This window comes from Diabrotica undecimpunctata, chromosome 1 (genome assembly GCF_040954645.1).
Source record: "Diabrotica undecimpunctata isolate CICGRU chromosome 1, icDiaUnde3, whole genome shotgun sequence".
Classification (NCBI taxonomy): Eukaryota; Metazoa; Arthropoda; class Insecta; order Coleoptera; family Chrysomelidae; genus Diabrotica; species Diabrotica undecimpunctata.
The window spans coordinates 162,342,890-162,370,398 of NC_092803.1; the positions used below are offsets into that span (position 1 = coordinate 162,342,890).

The 27,509-nt window shown below is 33.1% G+C and overlaps 1 protein-coding gene across 1 annotated transcript; it reads right to left on the bottom strand.

Moving 5' to 3' along the window:
• Positions 1-11,754: 11,754 nt before the first annotated feature.
• GlcAT-I (Glucuronyltransferase I) lies at positions 11,755-26,231 on the bottom strand. Its single transcript, XM_072520363.1, has 6 exons — positions 25,845-26,231; positions 25,047-25,206; positions 22,195-22,381; positions 21,931-22,077; positions 17,056-17,143; positions 11,755-15,446 (listed from the first exon to the last, which is right to left on the bottom strand). The coding sequence occupies exons 1-6, from the start codon at positions 25,951-25,953 to the stop codon at positions 15,169-15,171; spliced, it is 969 nt and encodes a 322-aa protein (XP_072376464.1). The 5' UTR covers positions 25,954-26,231; the 3' UTR covers positions 11,755-15,168.
• Between the last annotated feature and the right edge of the window lie 1,278 nt (positions 26,232-27,509).

Here is a 27,509-nt window from a genome sequence, read left to right on the forward strand (position 1 = left end):
ATGATTCCATATAAGTTTGGTTGTGTGTACAAACGCATAAAGCACATACAAATAATGTATAATCACACAGAGTAATCAGGGTTTGAAGTTCCGTAGGGCAAAAAAGCCACCTCACATATTTTCAACCAACACATGGCTGTTGCCTACAACGCCGTAGTCAAGTAAGTAAACTTTAAATTTTCAAATAGACTTGACGTCTTCAACAACTTTGGCGGTCATACACTTTTTTGAACACAATTCTTAAATAATCTTTTTTTTTAATGATTTCCAGAGTGAAAATCGAAACCCCAAATTTTAAGTTAAAAATGTAATTTTCATTAGTCAATTGTTGCTTAATCCCATATAAACACAATTTTTAGAGACACTGATTTATCTGAAAGTGAAGATGTTATTGACATATTCTAATCAACAGACATTTTCTCTAAAAAGCGAGAAAAAAATTAATGTTTTGCTTGACAAAACGACTAAAAAATCCATTGATTATTTTCTATTATTCATATCTGAGAATGTAATTGGTACTAAAAAAAAAAGGGGACTAAACTGAAATGCGAAAAGTATCGCGGCATAACCCTCTTGTGCACGGCGTACAAAATTTTTACTTACATACTAAACAAACGACTCCAACAACTAACTGAAAATATTGTCGGGGAATATCAAACCGGTTTCCGACAAGGAAGATCTACAACTGACCAACTATTCACAGTGAAACAAATTTTAAACAAATCGTGGGAATACGACATTGACGTCCACAACATATTCATAGATTTGAACCAAGCCTACGACTCAATAGGAACACGTTGTATCAAATATTGCAGAGTTTTAATATCCCTGAAAAAATATATCCGACTGGTAAAAACAACTATGGATTCGTCAATAGCAACTGTCAGAGTCCAAAATGAGCTCACTGAAAACTTTACGATAGCCCAAGGATTAAAGCAAGGAGACGGGCTGGCACCGACACTATTCAACCTGACCTCGGAATATGTGATAAGACAGCTGAATATAGGAAGAGGTAATCTCCTAACAAATAAATCAATACAGATTGCCGCCTATGCCGATGATATCAGCATCATGTCTCGCAGAACAAAAGAGGCGGCAGAAATATATTCACAATTAAAATCAAAGGCAAAAGAGACCGGGCTAGAAATAAATATTCAAAAGACAAAAAAGTTAACACAGGCAAGAGCTAGGGGAAACAGACGCACAGTTGAATTAGAGGATGATATTGAAACGGTAGAAAGTTTCACATATTTAGGAGTTGCATTAAACACGGATGGAACAGAAGAACCAGAAATCCAAAGAAGAATAGTAAAGGGAAACAAAGCTTATTTTTCACTCGATCATGTGTTTCGCTCCAAAAACACACACTGGAGATCGAAAATCAGGGTCTACAAAACTATTATCAGACCAATAGTATGTTATGTATGCGAGACATGGGTGATGACAGAAGAGACAAAAAGAAAACTGGAAGTCTTCGAAAGAAAAGTCCTAAGAAAGATATTTGGACCTATTAACGGAAACGGAATATGGAGATCCAGGTATAACCATGAACTCTACCAACTGTTCAAAGAGACACCGATCTCAGAATTCGTTAAACTTCAGAGACTTCGCTGGGCTGGTCATGTAATAAGAATGGAGACAGAAAGATTGCCGAAAAGAGCCCTAGATAGTAAAATGCAGGGCGCAAGACCAAAAGGAAGGCCACGGAAAAGATGGGAGAATGAAGTGGCAGAGGACGCGCAAAATTTGCTAGACGTGAGAACCTGGAGAAGATCGGCGCGGGACCGACAAGGTTGGAGGCATAGTTTGGACGAGGCCAAGGCCCGATTTGGGCTGTAGCGCCATTGGAGAGAGAGAAAGAGAATGTAATTGAACTAATGTTAGGAGAAATAAACAAAAAAATGCTCAAACATATTTACAAAATATTACTGTAAGAGGTAGTAGGGAAAAATCCAAATATCGCAGAAATGAAAATATTCTTGGGTCTATATACCATCGATGCAATCATATTGTTCGAGTTATAGAACGTATATAAATAAAATGTGTTACTTTTTGACTAGAAATGGATTTTTAGGTTTTGTTAACATTTTGGTATTTTGTGGAAGATATCGAAGGGGACCAGTTTATACTTTTTGCAATAAATGCCAGATAAATCATTTTTATATTTTGAGTGTTTTGAAAATGTTCATAATCCCATATGTTCATAACAAATAACTAATATTTTGAATCAGCTTTATTTTTGTTCACCCACTTGGATAGATATTGAGTTAAAATTTTCTGCAAAACCGTTATGTTCACCCACGTGGGTGGTCAAGTTTCAATGACTTAATGTCATGGTTTTCCCACGAGTAACTGAATGTATCTGTAAAATTGTTTTATGGTAATAAATAAAAAAATATAACTCTGACACTCCTGAGCAGTCCACAAGAATTTGTGTTGGCACCAATGAGAGGTACTCGTGTCCAACCCAGATAAATAAAATAAACAAGTTGTATTTTACGACGTATCTATATTCTTCTTTATAAAATCACGATTTTTAAAGGTAATATTAGGAGAGGCTAACAAAAAGGAGGGAAAAATTAGTCGAATTTGTACAAGACAAAAAATGGTAATAACAAACTAACGCCCATAGATGGTTATATATCTTGAAATCTCCTCAGGATTCGGAGAAAAAAAATATCAGAAACTATATAATTTCATGGGCCTTTTTTCAAATTAATACGTAACTCAGAATTTTCAATAAAAAAACCTTCTAGGTTTCAAATACATCCGTATTGCAGTGGTTTATGGCCTTGATGACCACACTTACCTGCTATTTCAAGATTTGCATATATAATGAGCTGTCAATTGCAACCAACTAGACTATAAATAAATACATTATGAAAGAAAGACAGTTAAGATTTGATTTCACGTATAATGCCTCTGTATATTCGCTTATACATATTTCATTCCCACAGGACTTATCAGAGTGATTGTTACAGAAGCTCTGAACGTAAAAACAATATTTCCCGTCGAAAAGAAGCAACAATAAAACGGCTTCAGTATGGACGCTATAGCGACATCTGATAATAAATCACGAAAGTAGAATCCAAAGAAATGCAAAATTCCGATTTTTTGCTTTAATCTGTGCCTTCCAAGAATTGCAAGGCAAAACAGACGATGCTAAAGATGTAAAGAGAGAAAATGGGAAATCTAAAAGTTGCATTCTAAGCAAATACTCCTCATATAAGCAAAAATCCCAATCAATCCTAAAAATATACCAACGCAGGTCTCCCCACACTCTTGTATATCTTTCCTTTCAGCTCTTCCCCGATTTTTCGATCACAAAGTACCCCGCTCATCGCTTTCAGTTAAACCAACCAACCTGTATCCTGTGGGCAATTTCTCGATCTAGTGTCCCATTTTCCGTTATGTAGAAGCAGGTATTTCAATTCTTTTCAATAGCTTTTCTCCAAGCAATTCTACATCTTCAACCATTTCTTTTCTTCCGAACCACATATATTCCATTTTCGACCTGCTAACCTTAAGTCGTCCCTCTTCAATAACTCTTCTCCAACACTTTAACTTCTCCAACATTTCTTTGTTCTCCTCTACTAACACGATATTATCAGCAAAGAACATTGACCAAGGAGATCCCTCCCTTACTTTCTTTGTCAGTAAGAAGAGCCTTGATGCAAACTAACCGTCACTGAAAAACTTTCGGTCAATCCGACAGCAGTCCTTACTTTGGTGCACGCTCTCTTACACATATCCTTTACGAGATTGATGTACTTCTCAGGAATCCATTTCTCTCATACATCTCCATAGCTCTTGTCTAGGAACTGTGTCGTACACTTTCACGAGATCTATAAATATTAAATGTAGTTTTTTGTCTCGCTGTATTTCTCTATTAACTGTATCAACGCAAAAAAGGCATAAACATGTTGTCCTCCTTCCTGGCATAAACCCAAACTGTTTTTCTCCTGTTGATACCTCTCCTTATCCTTTGCTCTACAGTTCTGTCCCAAATTTTTATTGTGTGCGACATAAAATTTATCCCCCTACAGTTCTTACAGTCCTGAATGTCCCCTTTATCTTTATACAGCAATACCATCACTATCTCTCCATTCATTGGGCATCCTATCTTCCTTATATGTATATCCTACTCATTATTTGCCACAAAATATCAACCCCTTCCTCTCCTACAGCTTTCCAAACCTCATTCCATTCCATCAGATGCTACTGCCTTACCGTTCTTCGTCCTATTAAACGCCTCGACAACTTAATCTCTCGCTATCCCCAGTTTTACATTGTCATTAGGGATCCCGCATCCTCTGTCTCTCCTCTGGTCGTCTTCATTTAGCAACTTACTAAAGTACTCATACCATCTTTGCTTTATTTCAACATCAGTTGAAAAAGAGCCCTCCAAAATTCTTTTTCCTGTTCTTCTGTTACGATAAATATGACTCATACCTAAACTGTAAACATATTTTGTAAGTATTTTTTAGTAGGGTCCCCTCCGATAAAACCTGTCTGGGTTCCATGGCGTTCAAGAACGTTCAGCAAGGGTCACCGGCCGAATTCTAGGGAACTCCAGAATAACGGTTATTAAATATATATAGAGGAAATTTGTATTGTTACGCGGGAAATAAATGTAGTATATAAATTAGAATAGTGTCAAATAAATTAGTAAGATTGTATATAAATTAAATAAATAAAGACTCTAATAAACTAAGTAGTAGAACATTATTTTATAATAAATAAAGTTATTAAATTAGATTTATAAAAATAGTTCACTTCACACCCTGCCTGTGGGATGTAGGCACATATGATGTTCACGTTGGTATTGCCTGTATTCAGTTGGACACTCATTATTCTATCACTTCTTCTGGTTACCGTGATATCATTATTTTAAAGAATTGGTTTTTTCGATGTTCCTCCATTTCTCTTATGCTAGTGGAGCACTCCGTATAGTAAGTTTTTTGGGATCATCGCTTCTAAAGACGTGCCCGAAAGAGCCTCTTATTAGTTCTATTAATTACATTCTTAATTTTATTATTATTTCCTTGATGTTTAGTTATTGTATTAACTCATTTGTTATTCAGGCCAACATTTTATCTTTCTCCTTGAGAACGATTCTTGTATGTATGACTTTTCCAGATAGTCGTTAATTTAGCCATATCGTTTTTTTTCTTCTGTGCACGCTCCGCAATTAGTTATGTAAAGGACCAAAAGCATGGAGGCTAATAAGGGTTGCTTTTATACGAAAACCTGGTAAAATAAGAGATGAAAAAGCTAAGTCCCTGAGGTCAATAAGTCTGATGTTATTAGCACTGAAAGTATTCTAGAAAAACTGCTCAATAGGCATATTAGGGATGATGTATTGGTTGAAAGTCCGATACATCAGGGACTGTATCAAGCACAAATTTTTATAGAAATGGCACTGCACCATCTCGTACAGAGGGTGGAGTACATTCTAGAAAAGCAAGAGGTGATGTTGGGTAGATTTGTCGATATAGAGGGAGCATTCGACAACACCTCCTACGAAGCAATCACAAGGGCAATTCATTTAAAAGGAATACATGAAACAAGCTGCAGCTGGATACACTGCATGCTAAGGAACCGGTTGATATACTCAAAGTTACTGGGAGATACAGTGTCAGGACAAGTAGCCAGAGACCGTCCGCAGGGGAAGTTTGATCTCCATTTGTGGGTTTACTGTGGATGCTTATTTCTGATCCCTATTATAATAATTATTTGAAATCCTCTCTCGGTGAATATATTTTCTATTAGTCAGAATTTACAAGGAGTAATATGTAAGAGTTTATAAATCATTCCTTCTCGCCAGACTACGTCGAAAGCTGCTAACAGATCTATGAATGGAGCAGAACTTTTTAGTTTTCTTTGAAAACCGGTTTCTATGTAAGTACACAGAGATAAGTCCTGGTCTTTTCAAAAATTAGTCTTTCAAGTAGTTTATAAGTTATAAATAATAGGGCAATTGGCCGATAGTTTTTCGGGTGATCAGCTGGTTTACCCGATTTTGGGATTAACTTTTGAATGTTTAAATTCCCGTGGGATTCTGTAGCTCTGAATTATTTTTGTGAAAAAATGTATTTTCCGCAATTGAGTATAAATTATTCTTGGTGGATGCCGTCAAAACCTGGATCTTTTCTGGGGGAAACGTCTTTAAGGGCGGTCTTTGTTTTCTAAATGTTTCTTTACGTCTCGTGTGTGGTTGTAACCATCTCGTGGTCACTCTTGATGTTACAGTATGAGATGCCACTGAATTTGGGTTTATATAGTATTTTTCATATAAAAATGCGTGCACGTCATTCAAGATTTACGTCAGAACCCCACAGCGTTGCCAAAACATCAGAGTAGTTAGTAAGTGAGGAATTTTTAAAATGCAACTATTTGTCAAACTATTATATAACAGTAAATACACTTAGTGTTAAGACTACTACAACACACTAAAATACATAAGAAAACATTTTAATACAAAATTATATATTCTAAATTTTAAACTTACCTCTATTCAGAGCATTAATAGTAAAAACGTCCCGCCATTATTTTTTGTTCAAAATAATCTATCTTATATGAAAGCTTTTCAGCTTTCTACAGACTATTTAGTTGTTTTGGCATAGCACAATCACAATAATAATTAGTTTTAAAGCTATTAATCTAAATTTAATAATGTATTTATAAATACAATTTTTTAATATATAATATATTATGATCAAATGGTGTAAGAAATCAAAACATAAACAAAATTCTTACTCTAAAAAAGCGGCAACACTTTAAACAATTTTGCCACACGCTGAACTGTCAAAAAATTTGAAGTATTTCCATATCTTCTTCTTCTTTGTGTGCCGTGCTTGTATTCAAGCGTTGGCTATCGTCATATTGACAAGCTGATGAAATGATTCTCGGTCGGCAGCTAGATGAAACAGTTCCTCGACCGTTCGACCTGTCCATTGTCTAATGTTACGCAGCCAGGACAGTTGTTTTCTTCCGACCCAACGTTTTCCTTCGATTTTGCCCTGAGTGATTAACCGGAATAAGCGATATTTAGGTCCGCTCATTATATGACCGAAGTATTGGACCTTTCTCATTTTGATGATGTTGATCAATTCTCGCTCTTTGTGCACGGTCTCTAGCACGCGTTCGTTAGATATGTGTGCTGTCCACGGGATTCTGAGCATGCGACGGTAACACCATAACTCAAACGCTTCTAATTTGTTGAGATTTTTTATTTTTGTTGTCCAGGTTTCACATCCATAGAACAAAGTGGACCAGACGTAGCACTTCAATACTCTTAGACGTGTGGTCAACGACAGACTTCTACTGCATAATACAGAACGCCAGTTAATAAAGTTTTTCCGTGCGAGTTCTATTCTGGTCGAAATTTCCTCGTCACTTTCAACCCTGCAGTCAATCCAGCTACCCAGATATCTAAAGTGTTCCACCCTTTCCAGGATTTTGTTATCTAATCTTAGCAGTATCTTATTTCCATATCAGTTGCGTATAATTGTCTAATATATTTAATTAAAATTATTATTTTGTGCAATATTAGACTTAAAAAGTTATTTCATAAAATTTATATTATTAATAATAACAAATGTTTTTGGTTACATTTTTCTGATTATTATACCATGTTGACGCCTATGAAAGATCGAGCAGTTCCGTATGGGTTTGGTATTATTAGCTGTGTTAGGAAAATTTGAACTCTAAGGTTGACGTTCTGCAAATTTTAAATATAAGTGATGTCACTTTATATAAATTGTGACGTGCACGCATTTTTTCCGTTGTTGAAAACTTTTACAATCATTAAATTTCTTTATTAGAGCCCAAGCTCTAACTACAACTTGATTTTTTGAAGTTTCGGTTTTCTTTTGTCTCATGGCTATGAATAAACTACCCTGCAATCTCTTGGTCTCTAGTTTCAAGAAAATTCTGGTATATTTCACTACTTTGACAACATCCCGAAATGTATTTTTTTCGATAACCTCGAAGCATGCTCTTCTTGGCTGTACTTATCACAGCCCAGATGAAACGAGCATAGTTTTTACTGGCAGGAGATGGCCAACCCAGGCACTTATCAAGATCAAGAACTTTTACCAGTTTGCTCATGTAAAGTTCCATCTAGGTCTTGGAAATGATAGATTGATTAGGGGAATTTGCATGCCCAGCTCTACAATGACTGGGCGATGCTGGCTATGTAGAAAGCCACATCTTGTGGCTAGCAGAGGGTTTGTTACAGTGGCTTGATACAAAACATAGGTCGGGGTTGTACTTCCTGTTCCATGCGGTTAATGTGCCTTTGTCTTTAGCATCAAAAATCAGATACAAATTCTCATTGTCAGTCCATTTTACTAAGGCATACGAAGCCGGCTATATGCACTTGCTTACCTGGAGATTTATAGATGTTAGTGATGTTGCCGATTTTTGAAACAACGGTTTGTATGTCGTTCTCAAAGGTGGTAACAAGAGATGTGTTTTCTATGTATGTGACTGTGTCGTGTGTCTCACGTAGCACCCAGCAGTTCTTAGCCTGGTACTTTTCCCCTCTTTTGGACATCATGTTCTGCTACTCAGTGGGTTTCTCGAATGGCGATTAAATCAATACCGTTATTTTTTAGTATCTTTAATAGATATTAAGATTGTCTGACCGCCAGTATGTACTTGCCATTTAGAGTTACCCATAGTGCATGTGTAGTATTCTACTGCGGACGCGGACCAACATTACATCTCTTGATGCCATATATTTTAAGCAAAGTGTATTCTAACTAAAATAAAACTTCATTTGTATAATTTATTTACATAAAATTTAATACAATAAAACGTGGTTCTAAAATAATTTAAAATAATAGGTAATTACAAGAAGATGATAAAATATCACAATTTTTAATTTTTATATACTACATAGGACCTAATGTAAAATGTAAAAATAAGGAAACAGATTTCGTTACTTAATTATTTAAAAATAATAATCAAGTTTATTATGTTTAGCTAACAGTTAATTTGAGCAACTCATTAAAGCTGTACATCTAATATCGAGTTTATAAAAAACAATTACACAATTTAAAATATCTGAAAATTGTCTACATGTCGAGTTAATTAGTCAGTGATAACTAATTTTCTATTAATTAATAAATAAATAAACTTCAAAAAACCTTTGTGCCGTCGTTGTTGAAATACAGACTACACGAACATTTTTTTTAGAAAATGAATCGCTCATAATTATTTAGCTAAAATTACAATTGGTAAAGTCATTTTCATGGAAAAAAATTAATACATTTATAACATTTGCATATCTGGACATAAAATATAGTACATTCCATCAATTTTCGATTGTTTTCGATTAACGCTAAAAATTTAACTACGAACGTAAATTGCTTAAATAGAGATAATACAAAACAAAGTTTTCTAAATTAAATTCAAACGGAATTATTCCTTTATATATTTTTTTTACAGTATTAGTAAGAAAATATTTACAGTAAATTGTTTGAATATTTTAAAATTTACAAACAATAAATAATTACGTTTGCTACTAAATCTATTTTTAATATCTTTGTTTATTGTCAAAGAGATTTCAAATATTTGACAAATCTCATCTAATCCTTTAAAAATAAAATCATAAACAAAAACAATTACAAAAATTAACGGTTAGTATTAGGCTATTTTACATGCCGTTAAGACAATAAAAGACAACAGGTTATTTGTCACCTCAGTATAAAATCCACAAAAACAACAATATTTAGGGAAGATATATATTATCTTCTCTGCAGCTGGAAAACATGGTTTTATTGATAAAACCGATCTTTTGTGTTCGTCATAATCAAATATAAATACGGATATGTTTGCGAAATGTAACATAGGCAATCAACAAACGCCTAGATCATACATAAAATTAAAAAATGGTCTATCTATTTATCTAGTTGTTTCTTCATTACTAAGTGTTATGATTTCGTACCATACGAACAATCTCTTTCCATCGGCTTTTATTCTGGACTGCTCTCATGAACTCAAACAATGTCTTGCCACTGTCTTTCTGCATTTGATCTGTCCATCGAGTGAGTGAGTGATCTCTGCCTCTGAGACCTTCAACGTTTCCCGAAATTATAAGTCTCTTAAAATTATCATTACTTCGTCTTGCAATATGCCCGAAAAATTTTAAGACGCCCGTAAGACAAATAGGGAAGCTACTAACGTTAGCTAAAATAAATGAGAGACCACAAATATATAGTAACCGAAATTAGACATAATTTTGGGTATCGTCTGTTAGCACAACTTCCGCATTATCATTGCCAATTCAATTAAAATGAATAGTTTTGAGAATTTACAAAACACATCATCATGGGTGTGGTACTACAGCCCTATTTGAGCCTCGTCCGACCCTAGTCTGTTTCAGCACCTATTATGTTTTCCATAAAGAGCGATTTTCCGATAAAGGCAGTTTGCCTGTACGAATACTATTTTATTCCCTCTTAAAAGATGTCTCGCTTTGGAGAGCGGGATTTTTGTCTACCTATTTATATGATACCTATTTATATGAAGGATCCCACATGCATCTGCTCTTTCTTTATATTTCTCATAAATCTCCTCCAGATGCCGTTATCACAGATTTCACCAAGTATTCTTCTTAACGCGTTAGAAATGAAGAAGTTTTAAGGCGTATGAATAGAGAACGTGAACTCACAGAAATTGTCAAGAAGCGTAAAACGTCTTATCTTGGACACATATTTAGACACGACAGGTATAACTTCCTTCAGCTTATTATAGAAGGGGAAATAGAACGCAGACGCGGCCCGGGTAGACGACAAATGACCTGGCTGCGCAACATCAAAGATTGGACTTGATTAGACTTTCAAAGTTTAATAAGGAAAGCCCAAAATAGGAAAGACTTTGCAGAGGTCATCGCCAACCTTCGCTAAGACGGCACCTAAAGAAGAGAAGAAGATTCTTCTTAAGATCTTTCGTTCGAAGACGAGTAGATGATTTGCATCTATTTCATAAATAGTCCACGTTTGCGACTCATATGTCTGGACATGAGGAGTATCTTATATTTTGTTAGTTCGGTTTTTGTTCTTTAGGTGTTTTCTTAAACCAACCTAACACCTCTTTGCTAGTAGTATCTTTGTGAGTCGACCGGTTTTTCTTCGTTTATTGTGAGCTATAATATTTTCTGCGGTAGTTGACAAGGATGTGAACGCTTCTTTAGGTCAGTGAAGGCGATAAGGTTACGCATCACCAGCGTATGCCATAATTTGTGTTTATTTACTTTCTCTATTATATAAATCAATATATACGGTTCTTTTCAGAGCATTCTTTCAGTTGTAATATATTCTTATGTTTAACTACAAAAATTAACGACAAAATTTAAAAAATGTCATTTGTTACGTATTTACTCATATTGATGTCATCTGGATACTGTCAACCTATACAGACCGCTCATATGAGCATCTATATTCGATGATACTTCATTCGCATGCGCTTAAAGTTATCACACGGTTATTTTCACAATGAAAATGACAAAATTTTATATTTTAGATGAATAATAATGAACGTCTTATTTCTTATAAACTGTAATCCATGCCTTAATTCATAAGTAAGGATACATATTGAATACTACGTTATTGCTATTATCAGAAACGTAACATAAATATTTTTAATGTTCATAAATTATAACTAAAGATATGTGTCGGAGTCAACATACTTTGAGAGTAAGCTTGGAAATATTTCTTTTTATAGCTACCATCAAATTAAAATGAGTGTATCTTGTAAATTTAGTCTTAACCGTATTTTGATATAATACATAACACAAAGTATATCAAAAAATATTGGACGGTCCAGAACTGTTATTAAAACTATAATTAATTTACAATATACAAAAATAATATTAAATAAAATATAGATAAATAATATCAAACACTACCACCATCCACCAAAATCGTTTCAACTATTGACACATCCTTGTGTATATAAATTAATCATTTCAAATAAAATTTATTTTGATAATTACAGAAATACAAAACAAAAACTGTTTGTGCCTCTACTTTCTTTTTGATTAATCCTTGAAATAAAGTATAAACTTATGCGCACATAAGAATGCGTATGTAAAAATATACCCCTTGGTAAGAAAAAACGCTCAAGGAAGATAGTATGGACGTAATGTCACTATTGGAATCTCAGTGGAATTAAATATTTAAAAGTTCAGTAACTAACTCTTTTATACAAAGGTGGGCATAAATCAGCTGGTTGTCCTCGAAAACGATGTAAGTGCGAATTCCACCGCTCGTCTCCGTTCAGCGTGCGTTACCTTGCAACACGGCGGGCTGACTGCTGAGCATAGATCAGTATGTTAGTCGACCTCGAGACGGAGGAATACCGGTTCTTTCGTGCATTTAGTCGTTGTGTTTCGAGTTAAATGGCAGAAAACGTTAAGTTTATGTTAGAACAAAGTGTGTTTTCATTAAAACAGTTTTATTGTCAGGAGTGTGACTATGAAATTATTGAAGATTTTAAAGAAAGGTGGCCTAATGCACGTTTTCCGAATCGCAATTATATGGTGGATTGCAATCACCCGTTTTGTGCGCACAGATTTGAATATCATTGAAGTTACGAAACAATTCGTTAAAAACTCTCGCCTCTCCGTCAAACGGACATCGTTAAATGGAGTTATGGTTTGGGCACGAAATAATTATAGAGGGATTGTTGGCACCTTTTTTTCTTCAACGGGTCCGTTAATTTAGAAAGGCACTTGAAGATTTTACAAGAATTACGTGTAAATTTGGATGAAGATGACAGATTCGAAGGATGAAACATCATTTTGCAACAGGACGGCGTCTCTGCGCATTTTGATCTGGAAGTTCGCGCTTCTCTAAACCAGCATTTTTCTGGATGGATCGATAGAGGTGGAAAAGGAACATTGGCCTCTCCAAGGTCACCAGTCATTACTCCTATGGATTTTTCAATCTGGGGTATGCTTAAGAACAGAGTTTTTGGGCGTACGATGGAAAACGCCGAAGATCTCAAACATTGGATAACAATCGAGTTAGATCGAAAAACGTTATTTGAAGTATATTGAGATCAATGGTGAACATTTTGAACACTTATAAATACATTAATATTTAATACATACATCAGTAAATTTTTGCGTTATAAGTAAATAAAAACAAAGTTTTCTACACGTTTTCAATTTTCTTTGTTGCAAATTTGCCAGCTGACTTATGCCGTCCCCGTATTTCTAAAATTGTTTTTAAACTTTTTGTGTTATACTAGATAAAATGAATGAAAACCGTATGGAATCTTCAACGTACTAATAAATCATATGAATGAAAGTATAAGGAACTTAACGAACTACGATGAAAACAGACCGACAAGTCAGAGAAGACCCACATACCAACTAGAAGGGTATCAACCTGAAGAGCGAAGAGAGAAACATAAAAAGCTAGTCACATAGTAGAAAACGGGACTCAACGGGTTGGCAGTGCACTGGACCTGACATATATAGTTAGAATAGCTTATTTAATAAAATATGAACGTGATATGTAGGTTTAGGAAAATAAAAGAAAAAGAAAAAACATTACACCTGACGCATGACTCGCCCCTAAAGTTAAGTATTACTATATCACACCATTTAATCAACTTTTTTCTGAGACTTCTGATTGAGCAACAGCGATTCCTGAGCACTGAAGCCCTGCATCATTAGGCACGGGCTTGGTGGCCAGATTCTTCGGATTGACGGCTGACGAGGTAAGCAAACCCCGTTTACCAAGTCGCCAACCGATCGTCCGACACACACATAACCCCAATGTGGAGAGCCGGTGACCAAGGCCAAAAATTAAATTTCCGTGATGTCCCAGGACATCAAGATCAAAAACAAGCAAAGCCTCCCCAACGTTATGTCTGCGATTGGGGGGCTACCGTGTCCACGAGGCGGGACCCCTTTGATTTTCGGGCATGAGAACACCTACTCCGGGAATATCACGTTCCCTGTAGCTTGGATTTACTTGGTTGGGTTAGTGAGTATGTATGTGCGTGTGTATGTAATAAATTACACTTGCAGTTTATTTAAGCTAATATATGAATCTTTCAAACAAAGCAAGAAATAAAATAAATATAATAATACAGTAATAATAATACAGTTTCAAAATAAATATTGAGTATTCAGAAATATACTTTTCTACTTTGAGAGAAAATATACCCAATAGTAGATAACCTACGTTTGTATGACTATCAGAATAGGGAAATCAATGTGTTAGAGAGAGAAGTAAATCTAAATTAATTTACATTTGACATAAAACGTGACATTTGACATAAACCGTGGGACATGTGGAATCATGGACGGGGCTTGTTATGTCAACATTAATCGTTCTCATTCTTACTTACCTAAAACGTACTTCTCTCTCTATCACATTGATTTTCCTATTCTGTTAGTCATATAAACTTAGTTAATCTACTCCCAATCACCCAAATACTCAAAACCTTATACAGCAACACCCAATGTTATTTTTTGATCTTTATAACTTTATAATCCGCGGTTTGTGTTAATTGCATTATCAAATCAGATGACAAGTATCTTATTCATCTTAATGGTAACTTGAATTGAAGTGTGTCACTGACAACTATTTTTTACTCTGAGTATAGTGAATTTTACAATGCCTCGGACAAGGTAAGATATTCTTCTGTCCAACTACTCCTTATTTTGAATTTATGCGGAATCAATTATTAGAACAGTTGTGATTCAAACATTTCGAACTTATCGTGGTGATTATACATAACTATAAAACAATAAATTAAACTTACACATTAAATTATATATAGTTTTCTTTGTGTGTTCACTTTCATGCATTTCCGTAAAATCAGTTAGTGCCGTGTTTTCTAATTTTAGTTTTTACTGAGCATTATAATATTTGAGAAAAATGTATTTTAGATCAGCTGCCATTATCTTTAAAGCAAACAACAAACAATTCAGTAAATGCAAAATCTCAAGTTTATATTGTTACATTTTTTTATGTGATGTGTGTCTCGTGATTTACTACAATACTAATACCGTAATGTAACTTGCTAAAAATAATGTCTTTTAAAACTACCTGATATTAATTAAAAAAGACTCAATGATGGCTTAAAATTACAAAAAAAAGTAGTAATTAAATAGATTTTTTAAATAAATACCAGACTCCACTAAACTTCAAAACCTTTAACCTCACCCCTAACCACCGGTTTTTCTGTCCTTGTATGCCACACATAAATTTTAGAACAATTATTTGCTAGAGGCTCCAGCCCTTCTTTCGTAGTGAAGAAACTTAAAAATTCGGTTTCCTGGTAACCCTTTTCCATCTTGTAAGAGAAGCTGGCTTCCGGTTTTTGAAGTATAAGGTCTAGATTTATAGCAAAACCTGCCATATCTATAGCGAATGGACGATTAGGTTTCCAGCCGCTTCTATAGCCTTTCACTTTTCCTAAAAATAAAACAATAGTCTTAAATATGAGTCGCCTAGTTCCAAAACCGGTCATTTGCAAACAATTAAAAAAATTACAAGTTAAAGATTCTCAAAAGCTCTAATACATGAAAAATATTCAAAAGCGGCCATTTACCATACTTAAACTAGAATAAAAGATGGGTGTTAGTTCTAAAGACGGCCAAATGCGTTAATTCGGCAGCTGTCACTGTCAACTTGTGTTTGATAGGTTAAGTTTCACATGGAGGTAGCACGCATCATCGTTTTGTTTATTTTTATGCGTTGCAAAGTTTCAATAATCATATCATTTTCAATAATTTGACTTAATTATTTTTTAATTTTTAACTACATAAATAAACTTATGGATTCATTAATTCCACAAGAAGTGCATTTAACAAGGAAAAGAAAGATAAATAAGAGCAATTCGAAGACAAACTGTAGTGGTAACCAGTCTGAACATGCTGTGCATAGCGATGGTGTGAGTTATTTTACGCAATATTATGGCAATCGATAATATTGACGAAAATTACATGCACGTGTAAATAGTACATTTTTCTTTTTTTCGTCGTTTTTGAAAAGTATAATGTAAGATTTAATTTAATTTTTTGTTCGATTCATTGTTTTATAAAAATATTATACAAAAAAGTAATTCTAGTTTTATTGATGCTTAAAAATATATGAACACAAATTTCAGGCACAAATCAAGTAAGAAATGAAAACCATGTACCTACATATATGTGCCTAACAAACTGTATCTATGTTCAAAGTAACCTGAAATTTGTTTCAAAAACTCACAATAAAATGATTGGGGCCCATAAAATACGGTAATGACGTTTTATTACAATGCGGCCACATAGAAAACCTATTTAATTTTTATTACTAACTGAGATAATTATATCCAAAATATCAAGTTAAAGCTTAATACATTATATAATAGAATAGATAACCTATGGTTAATTATGAACTTTTTTTCGGGAGGCTTAATAATTAATTAAATCAGTTTTAAAATATGGCGTAGCACACACAATTGTGAATTCGTGAATCCTGCCGCATTTGAATTGGTATCAATAGTGTTATGACATCATGTCAGCATCCCTGCTTCGTCAGACACTCGGGCTGATACAAAATCAAATACGGAAAAGCAACGAATGTCTTCTGCTTATTTTCCACCTCATGTGGTTAGCGTACAAAGGTGCATTTACTTTGATGGCCATGAATGAAAACGATTTAATATTATTTTATTATCGTTTATTGCTTATCGCTTTTAAAAATCATCATTCGACAAAAGCTTGCTATCACGTTGATGAATTGAAAACCCAAAAATATGTCGTAGGAGCATAATTCGTCAGGGATGGCTGAAATGAAGTCATAACACTCTATTGATACCGATTCAAACACGGGAGGGTTGGTAAATTGTGCTCCTATGCCATATATTATATTTACAAAGATGTAAACTTTTGCACATTTCGTATAGCGCAAAGGACAGAAAACGTAGTAGTATAATTTAGTTTATTCACAAACAGATATTTGATAAAAGCTAAGATACCTTAAAAATTGTTTAAATTGATGGTTCAGTGAATAAAGGTATTAAATATTTTGTGTTGTTTACCTGTCTCGGGATTTAAGATCGGAGTTTCAACTGTCAATCCTGCTACTAATCCTACTGGCCATACACCAACCCTTTTAATTTTCATAATCTAAAAGAGAAATTTATGATAAACAATAAATCTTACAAATTTTGCAAGTTTTTAGCGCTTAAAATCCTCAGAAATATTTATAAAGGCGAGCAAGAAAACGGATTATGACGTAGGCACTATAACTTTGAGCTTTCTCGCCTTTATAGTGAACCTAGTATTGGTAGGTCCATCAAAATAAACAGGCTGCGGTGGCTAGGTCACTTGAGGCTAGAGAGAAGGTCCAAAGACCGGATGGAGTGAAGAAAGGCAGGTCCAGAGTACGATTTAAAGACCAGGTGAAAGACGACTTACGCGTGTTAAGAGTATTGGAAAACCAAGGCGAAGAACAAGAAGGAATGAAAGCTGATCCTATAACAAGCCAAGACCCACTAAGAAATGTAGAGCCAATGATGATGATGATGTTGAAATGAAGAAATTCGGAATAGAATAGGTAAAGAAACGACGAAAGATTACCGAACCAAATTTATATTTGGGTCCTACAAAGAAGAGGCTGGCGTCGGCAAAAAGATTGAAAGAAGGTAACACTAAATCTCGAAAAATTCGAGTTTTTTTAAGAAGTTTCAGAAAGCGCCCAAATTTCTATCCCGTACAAGGTACAAAAAACAATACCTGAGGATGCAGACTTTGAGTCTGAGTGGTAAATCATGATTCCTCAAAATATATCGCAATATCGGAAAATATTCCAAAGATAAATTTGGCACAACTAGATGATGAAAAGTGGAATTCTAGGTAGTTTTTGTCACTTATCTTTTGATTTTTTTGTTAAATAATGATGAACTAATCACATATTTCCCAATACTAATAAAAATAAATGATAGAAACTTTTGTTTAACTATTTCTCATCATGTTTTCAATTTATTCTATATAAAACTATGTAGTAAAAGACGTCCCGTAATGCCAACTAAATGCGACTGGTAGATGGCGCCACAGTTCCGCACGGAGTGAATACGAAGTATATATTTTTATAATATAGATAGAAATACACATTTTTACAGTAAATGATGATAGAGAAAATATGTATTTATGAATAATAGTATTTGGTAACATGATGAAGGAGGTAAGGTTTACTTTTTTAACAAAAAATGGAGATATTTTTAGGAGCTAGACTGTCAGTAAATAGTGTATATGATTTCGTTATGAACTTATTATTAAATTGTAGCATTTTTTCCCACTCTTAAAACTTTAAATTTGCATTAATACAAATTAATACAAATATTCGAAAGAGAAACACATAAGGCAAAATTTTCGAAAAAAAAAAACACTTTAGTGTCTCTTCGAGTAAAATAAACAAAATCCAATTGCTTATTTACATTGACAAAAGCCAAGAAGCGAAATCAAATTTATACTGGCGGAATCGTATCGTCTCGGATATTGTTGGACAGTCTCATTTACACCGTCCGGGAGTGAAGTCGAGGTCTTGGCCTGGTATTTTACCAGTTAAGTGGTGCTGGAATTATCCAAGTACTATAAATTCTCGATTAGCCTGTCTGAGAGTCTAAAGTAAAAATTTTGGTATTTATTCACCCGCCAGAAATAGGAACCAAATTAGAAGTTGTTGTTATTTTTGAGAAATTTATTATGGTTTCCTTAATTTCCGATTTATCTCTTGGTCACAAGTGATAAAACATGTCTACCTGACTGCTTATGGGAGTGGATGTGAAGCAGTGTCCGTAATTCAATAACTTATTCGCTGGGAAGTAGTTTCTCCAATTATTCTTTATTAAAAGAACCCGCAAAGTTGGCAGTCAAAGTATAGTGAAGCAAAGAAAAATTTACTGTTTATTTTCTTTTTTTATATCCTGCTACAGTAAATCCATTTATAGAGCTGAAATTTTTTTAATTTTAAAATGTGCAGTGGTCAGTAAAGTGCCAAAACCCAACATCCGACAAAAAATTCAAAATGGAGTTAATTGTACAGTTATAACAAATTTGTACTCTTTTTCTTCGGACAAAACCCAACAACTGATTCGCAATGTGTCAGCAAAGTTAGGATAAAATTATTGTTTCAACAACTACAGTTTGTGCAAATTCTTTTCGGGCAATACCCAACAAGTTACACTGAAAACAATTTTACCACTAGTCGTACAGCTAAAACCGACAGATGCTTTTGTTGGGTTTTGTTACGTCGCATGTCGTTAGTACCCCATGTCACCGAAAACCCAACAAATGTCTTATCAGTCTCTTTCGCGTCTTGTTATTGGTGGATCAACGTACTGTGGTTTTTAGTTTAAAACTATAATTATTGTGGACAATTGTGTTTAAACCCGTAATTATTATCGACAAATAAAATTGTTTGCCCCATAAAAATGGAATCTAGAGGGCGGCGATTAGGAAATATTGCATTAAAAATAACAGGTTGTTACTGTTTTAAGGTTAGGTTTATTTAGAATACTATTTCGTTATTAAGGATGTTACATTTATTCTCTTTCTTTTACAATTTCAGATAAAAGCTTTTATGAGGAATCAAAAAATCAGTTACAAAAGATTGAGGCAGTTTTGGGATCTGATTTTTCCGACTTGGTTACCTCCTGCTAAAAAAGTAATAATGTTTGCAAGATGAAACGGTGATATCTCATCTCTTGTGGTTACACTGTTTTGCAAAATGTAACATCAGACATCCAACAACGTACAGTGCAACCAGTAAAGGAGTTAAATTGTGTGACAGAACCTACGATGTTACCATACAATCAAATATTTCTTTCTTCATCTAAAAAATTGAAGTATTATCAAATGCATTATTACCGAATAATATTGTCCAACTTCATCTAATGCACAGATTTTTGACAAACCGGTGGAAAAGCAAGTAATCCCGATGAATGGAGAAGAAATGTCGCTAAAAGACGTCGTTCAGAGTGTTTGCCCTATATTAATAAAAATGTTTTACGTGATAGAAAAAACCCTAAATCAATTAATTGTGACAAATGTATCTATAAATGTACTGACAGGTACTTTGGTCTAATTATTGGAAAATGGATTTTTAAACAAAAAAAAAAAAGATTTTATTTTGTCAAACATACAGATTTTTACTCCAAAAATACGTGTATAAGTTTAGAAAACACAACATAACGAAAGATCTAATGCAATATATTATTTCTTTGAAAACGAAAATGACCAAATTTGAGTATGCGGAATTTTTTTCTGCAAAACGTTAAGTATATCAATGGATGTAGTTACGCATGCTGTGATTAATAGAGATTGTATGGGAACATTCTTAGGTGATGACAAATGCGGATGACATACGCCTATTAATAAAACCAGTTAGGAATTAATTCAGCAAGTTAAATCCCATACCGGGTCATTTCCATCAATGGAATCACATTATAGAAGGAATAGCACAAAACGTCAGCATTTAGATAGAAATATCGCAAAAAAGTATAGATTATATCTAGCCCTATGCAAGGTAAAAAGTGGGCACCGGTTTATGATGTAACATACAGAAGAATATTTTGCAGAGAGTAAAACTTACCTTTTTTTTTAAGCCAAAAAAGACCAGTGTTAAATCTGTTCAATGCACAAGTAGGTGATAAGTAGGTGAAGAATATAAACAAAAATATATCGATCAAATAGACGGAAAGAAGGCATGTTAAAATGCAAAAGCAAAGGATAAAGAAAGAGCAAACAATGAAAATAATTTTCTTTCACTGACTTTCTACCTGCAGCAGTATTGAGATGTTAGTCAGTTATACTACACTCGCAAAATATCTGTGAATAATTTATGTTTTTACGAAGTAAAATACCGAACAATGCGTACTGTTACGTTTGGACAAAGATGAATGGACAGAAAGGAAGTTCGCAAGCGGGAAGCTGCATCTTCGACCATCTATAGAACAACATTAACAATAATGTATTCCATATCACACTGTTCTCGGATACTTGCGATGGGCAGAGCCGCAATCAAAATGTGGCTGCTTTATTGATGTATGCAGTGGAACTGTTGGGTAATGTTGAAATTATAAAGCAAAAGTTCTTGGAAACGGGACACACCCACATGGAGGTACATTCGATGCATTCTGCAATAGAATATGCAAAGGAAAATATTTCTGTGTACTCCATGCATGACTGGATGAACATTTTCCTCCATGCTAGATCAAGAAAAACCTGCAAAACCACAAAAGGTATAAATGTGTCAAACCGGATTATGTTGTAAAAGAAATGAAGTATAAAGATTTCTATGATTGTAATCTTGCAGAAAAACTTACTATTAACAGAAATATTGAAAAAAACCGGAAAACCAGTGAAATGGCTAAAAATCAAATGATTAAAATTTGTGAAAGTTTACTTTGGCCGGATTCATTACTGGATCTGTACTCTGTAAACCCACTTCCGAAAGCTCGCCGTTGTGTCATTTAAAACACCTAGAATTCTTCGTCTGACTTAAATTGACTGAAGACGAAACTTCCCTTTGGATTCATTTTATTCATTACCCAAAATACTACCCAACTTCTGGGCCTCCTTTCTGCCTAGGCATTATTCCCATCTTAATAGGGAGCCCAAACACTATAGATTAAACTGAACACATTTAAAATATAGTACAGATAAAAAAAAATTCATTATGGTATGAGCCTAATCATCACATATTCATGTTATTGCAAATATATATTAAAGAATTTATCTCCTGTGTATTGTGTTAACATGATAAATCACGTAAAAACATATTTACACACAAGTAAAATATTTTACATACTTTAAAACAATTGATTACTCTTCATGCTTTTCCCTGAGTGTGAACAAAAATTTATCAGTTACTTTCCTTGAAAATTTTGAAAATATTGATCAAAGAACCTTACCTCTGAAAATATTTTTATGCTATAAGTATTGTCGTCATCCATAAAGTATACAAAACCTTTGTCTCTTCCATTCTTTAAGTTATTTCTTAACCAATTTAGACCTTTGTTTCTTTGTTCTACACCTCTGTGACGTTTCCATCTGGGATCCTACAACAAATATATACATTTTTAATTTTTTAAGAAAAAGTGCGAAATAAAGTAAGCTTGTAAATATTTTATATAAGAACTAAAAAAAAATATTTAAAAAGCAAACACTTTTTGTACCTTTGCTTTAAGCTTTTCCAAAGACGGAGTTTTTGCTGCTAAATGTGTAGCTTTCAGACCAGAGTCTGCAATTAAATTAGTGACTAGATCTGATTTTTCATCTGCATCCTCTATCACAATCCAATGGATATTTGGAACAAGCATCAGCATTTGAGAGATTCTGGTTAGTTCTGCCTTTTGAAGATATCTGCAAATTGAAAAATAATGTAAAAACCTAATTGTTTTTGCAAGATATTTTTTATATTATAAAGAAATTGTTGAGTAGATCTCAGTAAGTTTAAAATTATTTTAGAATATTTTAATTATATAGACAGATGGTTTGGGAAAATTAGGACAATCAAATCTTAAAATGTTGGCGTCTATTTCAACAATATGCTGTGGAATTATATAACAAAGTTGAAACTAAGCGATTGACATTTATCAGATTGAACCAGGCAAAACTCCGTTCTAAGGAATATTTGCCAACAATGTTGACGAAAATGAACAGAGCGTCAGAAAAATGACTATTCTCCCAGCAACATACGTCGGAAGTTCGCAACATTTGCAGGAATACGTTCAAGATGCTATGTCGTATGTATGTCATTATGGTACACCAGATTTGCTTATTATGTTCAATCTACAGTGGAAAGAAATTCGACACGATCAGCGCCAGCCAATAAACTTAATGAATGTTTGAAGTCATCCTTTTTATGGCAATACATCAAAACCCTTAAATCAAACAATAAACATGCGAGTCGAATTGCTGAATGATCAATCTGGAGAAGTTTTTCCAAACAAGTGCTAGACATTGCAAATTTCAGCAAAATTTCTGTTGACACATCATCTGGATACATTACATTCACTGCTAATTTTTGTCAATTTACTGAATCAAAGATCAAACTCATTGGTGTTCCCAAATATTGCCCAAAATTATAAAAACCATGCTTGCTTGAGCAAATGTGTTATATTGGCTGTAAAGAAACTTTTGATATTAATGCAAGGAATTTTCAGATTCAAATTAAAATAGCTGTTAAATTGATGACATACAAATCGGTTGATTCTCTTACTAATCAAGCTGATGTTGTCAACTATCCAATGAAATTTTTAAATTCAATGAAATTTCCCGGATAACCACCTCATAATCTGTAATTAAAAGTCGGATCGGTAATCATTATGTTGTGGAACATGAACTAGTGACTTCTTTGTAATGTCACCAGTCTTGCTACGAAAAAAAAAAAAATTATAAACAATGTCATCAATCCCATAATTTTGAAAGGGAAGTACAAAGGCGAATATGTTTTGATTCCATACATCCCTATGATTATGAACGACTGCCATTCGAGCTTAAACTGTTACAATTTCTAGTGTGACTTGCATTTGTAATCACCATAAATAGATCAGAACAGCAATCATTAAGTAGTGTTGTTGGCATCAATCTTGAAAATCCATGTTTTTCACATGGCCAATTGTATATCACCGGTTCCTGTGTCGGAAAACCATCAATATTATTTATTTACACACCAGAAAACAAAACTACCAATGTTTTGTATCAAAAGCATTACAAAAACACTATGTTTTTGAATTTTTTTATTATTTATACCAGTTTGAATCATTTTGTTTGATTAACTTCTCTTTGATAATATAAAGTTTATTTGTTTTTGCTATCAAAAAAGCTACTTCAAATAAAACCTTCAGACACTTTCAAATAAAACTTTTGTGATAATTTCCTGATTATTTAATCTCATTTGCTTGAGTAATTCTGGTTGAGAAGAAAAACTCTTTCGACTACAAAATCAGAATAGGCTATTTTGCTTCAAATTTGATTATCTCATTCTATCAATAATTACAAGTTTATCAAAACTTAATATTGTCTTCACTTTGCTCTGTCATTTAATTCAATAGACTAAATTATATCTCCCAGTATATTGAACTAAACACATATCTGTATAATTATAAATTTAACAAAGTAAATAAAAATGATGTCAATTTGATGGCCAGGAGTGTCACTGCTATTACTTCAATTTGAATAGTGTAGATGTTTCATGGTTCAAATCTCGACACAAGCTAGTATAACCAAAAATTTAAAATTAAAGTTTTAGTTTAAAATCCAAAATGGATCTGTGACTGAAAATAGAATATGCTGGTGAATCTGCTTGACCGATATATGAACAGTGCAGTAAGAGATGGGTGCTTGTGGCCTGGTAATATGATATTGATATTACCCAAACAAACTTTTTAATAGAGAATAAGACAGAAGAGGGATAACAGGAAATGTTCACACATTTTTGCAGGTTGCATCAGTGCAACCATATTTCCCAACAAAATAAAGCTTTTCAAAGTTTTTGTGAACTTGTGTACAGTATGAAATTGTTCTTAGACACATGAGGTGTGCATTTTTTTTAAAAGTTATTATAATCAGTTTTACATGCCCTCCAAAGTTTGATGGTGACTCAGTTAAATTAGAAATTAAAAAATGTCTAGTGTCTGTGCCATGGATTGAACCTGAGCTATCTATTTTGGTAAGCCAGTACCACAGCCACTATGCTATGGCCACAACATGAGGTATGCATTAGATATTCACTTTGACAACAACGTTGAGTTTTTAAACAGTGATAGACTTAATAATAAATTAATTAATTTTCATTTATACTATGTAATCTATGTGTTAAATTAATTTTTTTTTGAAAATGTATTCATATATCTCCTTCTAGACTTCTCTCTATGACCCCTCATTGTTAAACTGCACTCTAAAGTATTTCTACATGCCTTTATATCCTGCATTGTTTTCATTTATTAAATAAAGATTGACCATCAACACATAAAGTATAATGATAGTTACAAAACAAACTATGAAACAATTCAACAACACTTACCTGTAGTATGTAGGAGTGATAGCATATATAGTTGGTATGTCATCTATATTCTGACCCTTTTCAAGCATTTCTAATAATTTCACTTGTGAAGGTGATAGGTGCAATTTGTACTGGTACTCCCTTATCTTGTCTTTAATTTCTATTACCCTGGGATCATTAACTAGAAAGAAGTTTATCTAAGAAATTCATTTATTTTGTCAATTAATAACAATAAATTCTTACAGCCTTATTAGAGTGCTATTCTGGTTGTTTTAATTTAATTATTTTTTTAGTGGTAAATCGTCTGGATCTCTTGCAACCCTTGTATCTCTTAAGATGAGTATACAAATCTATAATATTCATTTAGAAATGGTAATAATTTTAGGCTTTTTAAAATAACGTTAAAAAACATGTCACAAAAAATAGTTTACAGGAAGATAAAAAAAAATTGAATGATTAAAAATGAATTTGTGATTTTGTGAATTTGTGTAAAAATGAAAAGGTGATTCTAAGTATGACAAGTATTAATTAAAAAATGAGAGAATATAATTTAATATATTTAGGGCATATCCAATGTAGATGTTAAAATCCGAATCAAAGAATTAATTTCAATGAATACTATCATTATCTAGACAAAATTTACTTAAATAAATTTAACATTTTAATTAGGCATTTGTTTTAACTCTAAATACAATTAGTAAAAGTAATGGTATTTAGATGATGATGTATTTACAATTCCTTATAAATTCAAGGTGTTGAATGACAAATAAGTAATCACAACAAGGTTGTTTTAAATCAATAAAAATTGTTCAGTCTTACCATTATCCATTGTAATCACTTTCCAGAAAATTAGCATACATGATACTATTAAAAAATATATTATATATTTTCTGAATCTTCTATTTTCCATGTAATCCATTCTTAACATTTTGAAAAAAGGTTTCTCGTAGAAGTAATCAATTGCTCTACATTTATATTTAGCTGTTTAAGAATAGATTATAACTTTCATAAATACACTGTTTTTCTTTCGTGTTTGTGCATTTCCTATTTTCAAAACACATTATCTCAATCCATTTATTTATTTTAAGATTCCTTATTTACTCCACTGTTTGTTAAAGCTTATTATACATACACGTATTTTAAAAATACTGCCAAACTGCCTTCAAATTTGGCAGATAAAATTGAGGTTAGGAACTGACGGAACTGTGCGAAGATAGCAACAGCATCCTTAACTATTTTATTATAATTCATAGGCGTATCACATCGGAAAAGTCTAATAATATTTTTTGTCTAAACGGATAAACGAATTTTAGGGGCCGGTTGTTCGAACGCTAATCAAAACTTGATTGTAATCAAATATTTAATTACAAGCAAATACGTCACAGCAGCTGTTAAAATTATTATAAATTGCTTATTATTATTATTGATTTGTAAATAAAAACATGAAATTCACATCAGAAAGAGTTTAATTATTGTTTATTTTAAATTAAAACGCAAAATAATAAAATTGAATAAAATAAATCAGTCAACATAACTTCAACATGTGATGTATTTGATTTTAATTAAATATTTGATTACAATCAAGTTTTGATTAGCGTTTGAACAACCGACCCTTTGTATAGTATCATATCTATCAATTTTAATTCTACGAAGTTTACTTTATTTTAATATGACTTACCTACATGAAATTTGCTTTATTTTTAGATGACTGATCTTTGAAAGAAAATACGTGTCAGTAGAACACAAATTACCTACTATTAAAATTTGAACTAAAATTTACTATTTTGTTTTAATACTTCGTTATATTTTTTATATTGAGTTTTTCTTGAGAGTACCTACAGAGTACGAACTTGTCAAATTTTATATAGCATAATAACTCTCTCTATAGCATAAGCATAATCACATTGATTTTTTAAATATGATCAAAATATTCCCAATCGTTTTTACAAAAATAATGTATCACTAAGATTTGATTATCATTTTTTCTTTTTTTATTAATTATAGGTCTTGGATCCGGAGAATATAATTTATTATAATCACTGAGTAGGTATGTATCTGTCTAGTAATTAAATAGTAACCACGAATGGGACATTTTTTTATGTATTGGCTTAGTTTCTGCTTGTTCGTTGTTTTTGTAAAAAATAAAATAGTCATAATTTGTATTATTATATTCATCATTATCTTTGGCTCGACAATCCTCTGTGGATCCTGGCCTGGTCTAAGATTAGTCGCCATTCTGTTCGGTTTCTTGCAACGTATTACCATCTTCTGATCTCTAGTATTCCTAAGTCGGTCGTCAGGTGTCCCCCGTTCCTGTCCTTAGCTTTTTCGAAATTAAATCTTTTGCGCCACTGCCCTTGATCGTTTATAGCTCCAAATATTTTGTGGAATAACTTACGCTTGAATATTCCCCGAAGTCTTACTGCGTTAGAGTCCATGTTTCCGCCCAGTATGCGAGGACCGGTCTCAGCGGTGTTTTGTATA

What these genes read in the sequence shown, in the direction of transcription:
- GlcAT-I (XM_072520363.1), bottom strand. Translation starts at nt 25,953, where the DNA reads ATGTTAAGAATGGATTACATGGAAAATAGAAGATTCAGAAAATATATA. An exon ending in ATCACTCCTACATACTACAG is followed by an intron (nt 22,382 to 25,046) that starts GTAAGTGTTGTT and finishes TTCAATTTGCAG; the next exon opens with ATATCTTCAAAAGGCAGAAC. An exon ending in GATCTTAAATCCCGAGACAG is followed by an intron (nt 15,447 to 17,055) that starts GTAAACAACACA and finishes TTTTATTTTTAG; the next exon opens with GAAAAGTGAAAGGCTATAGA.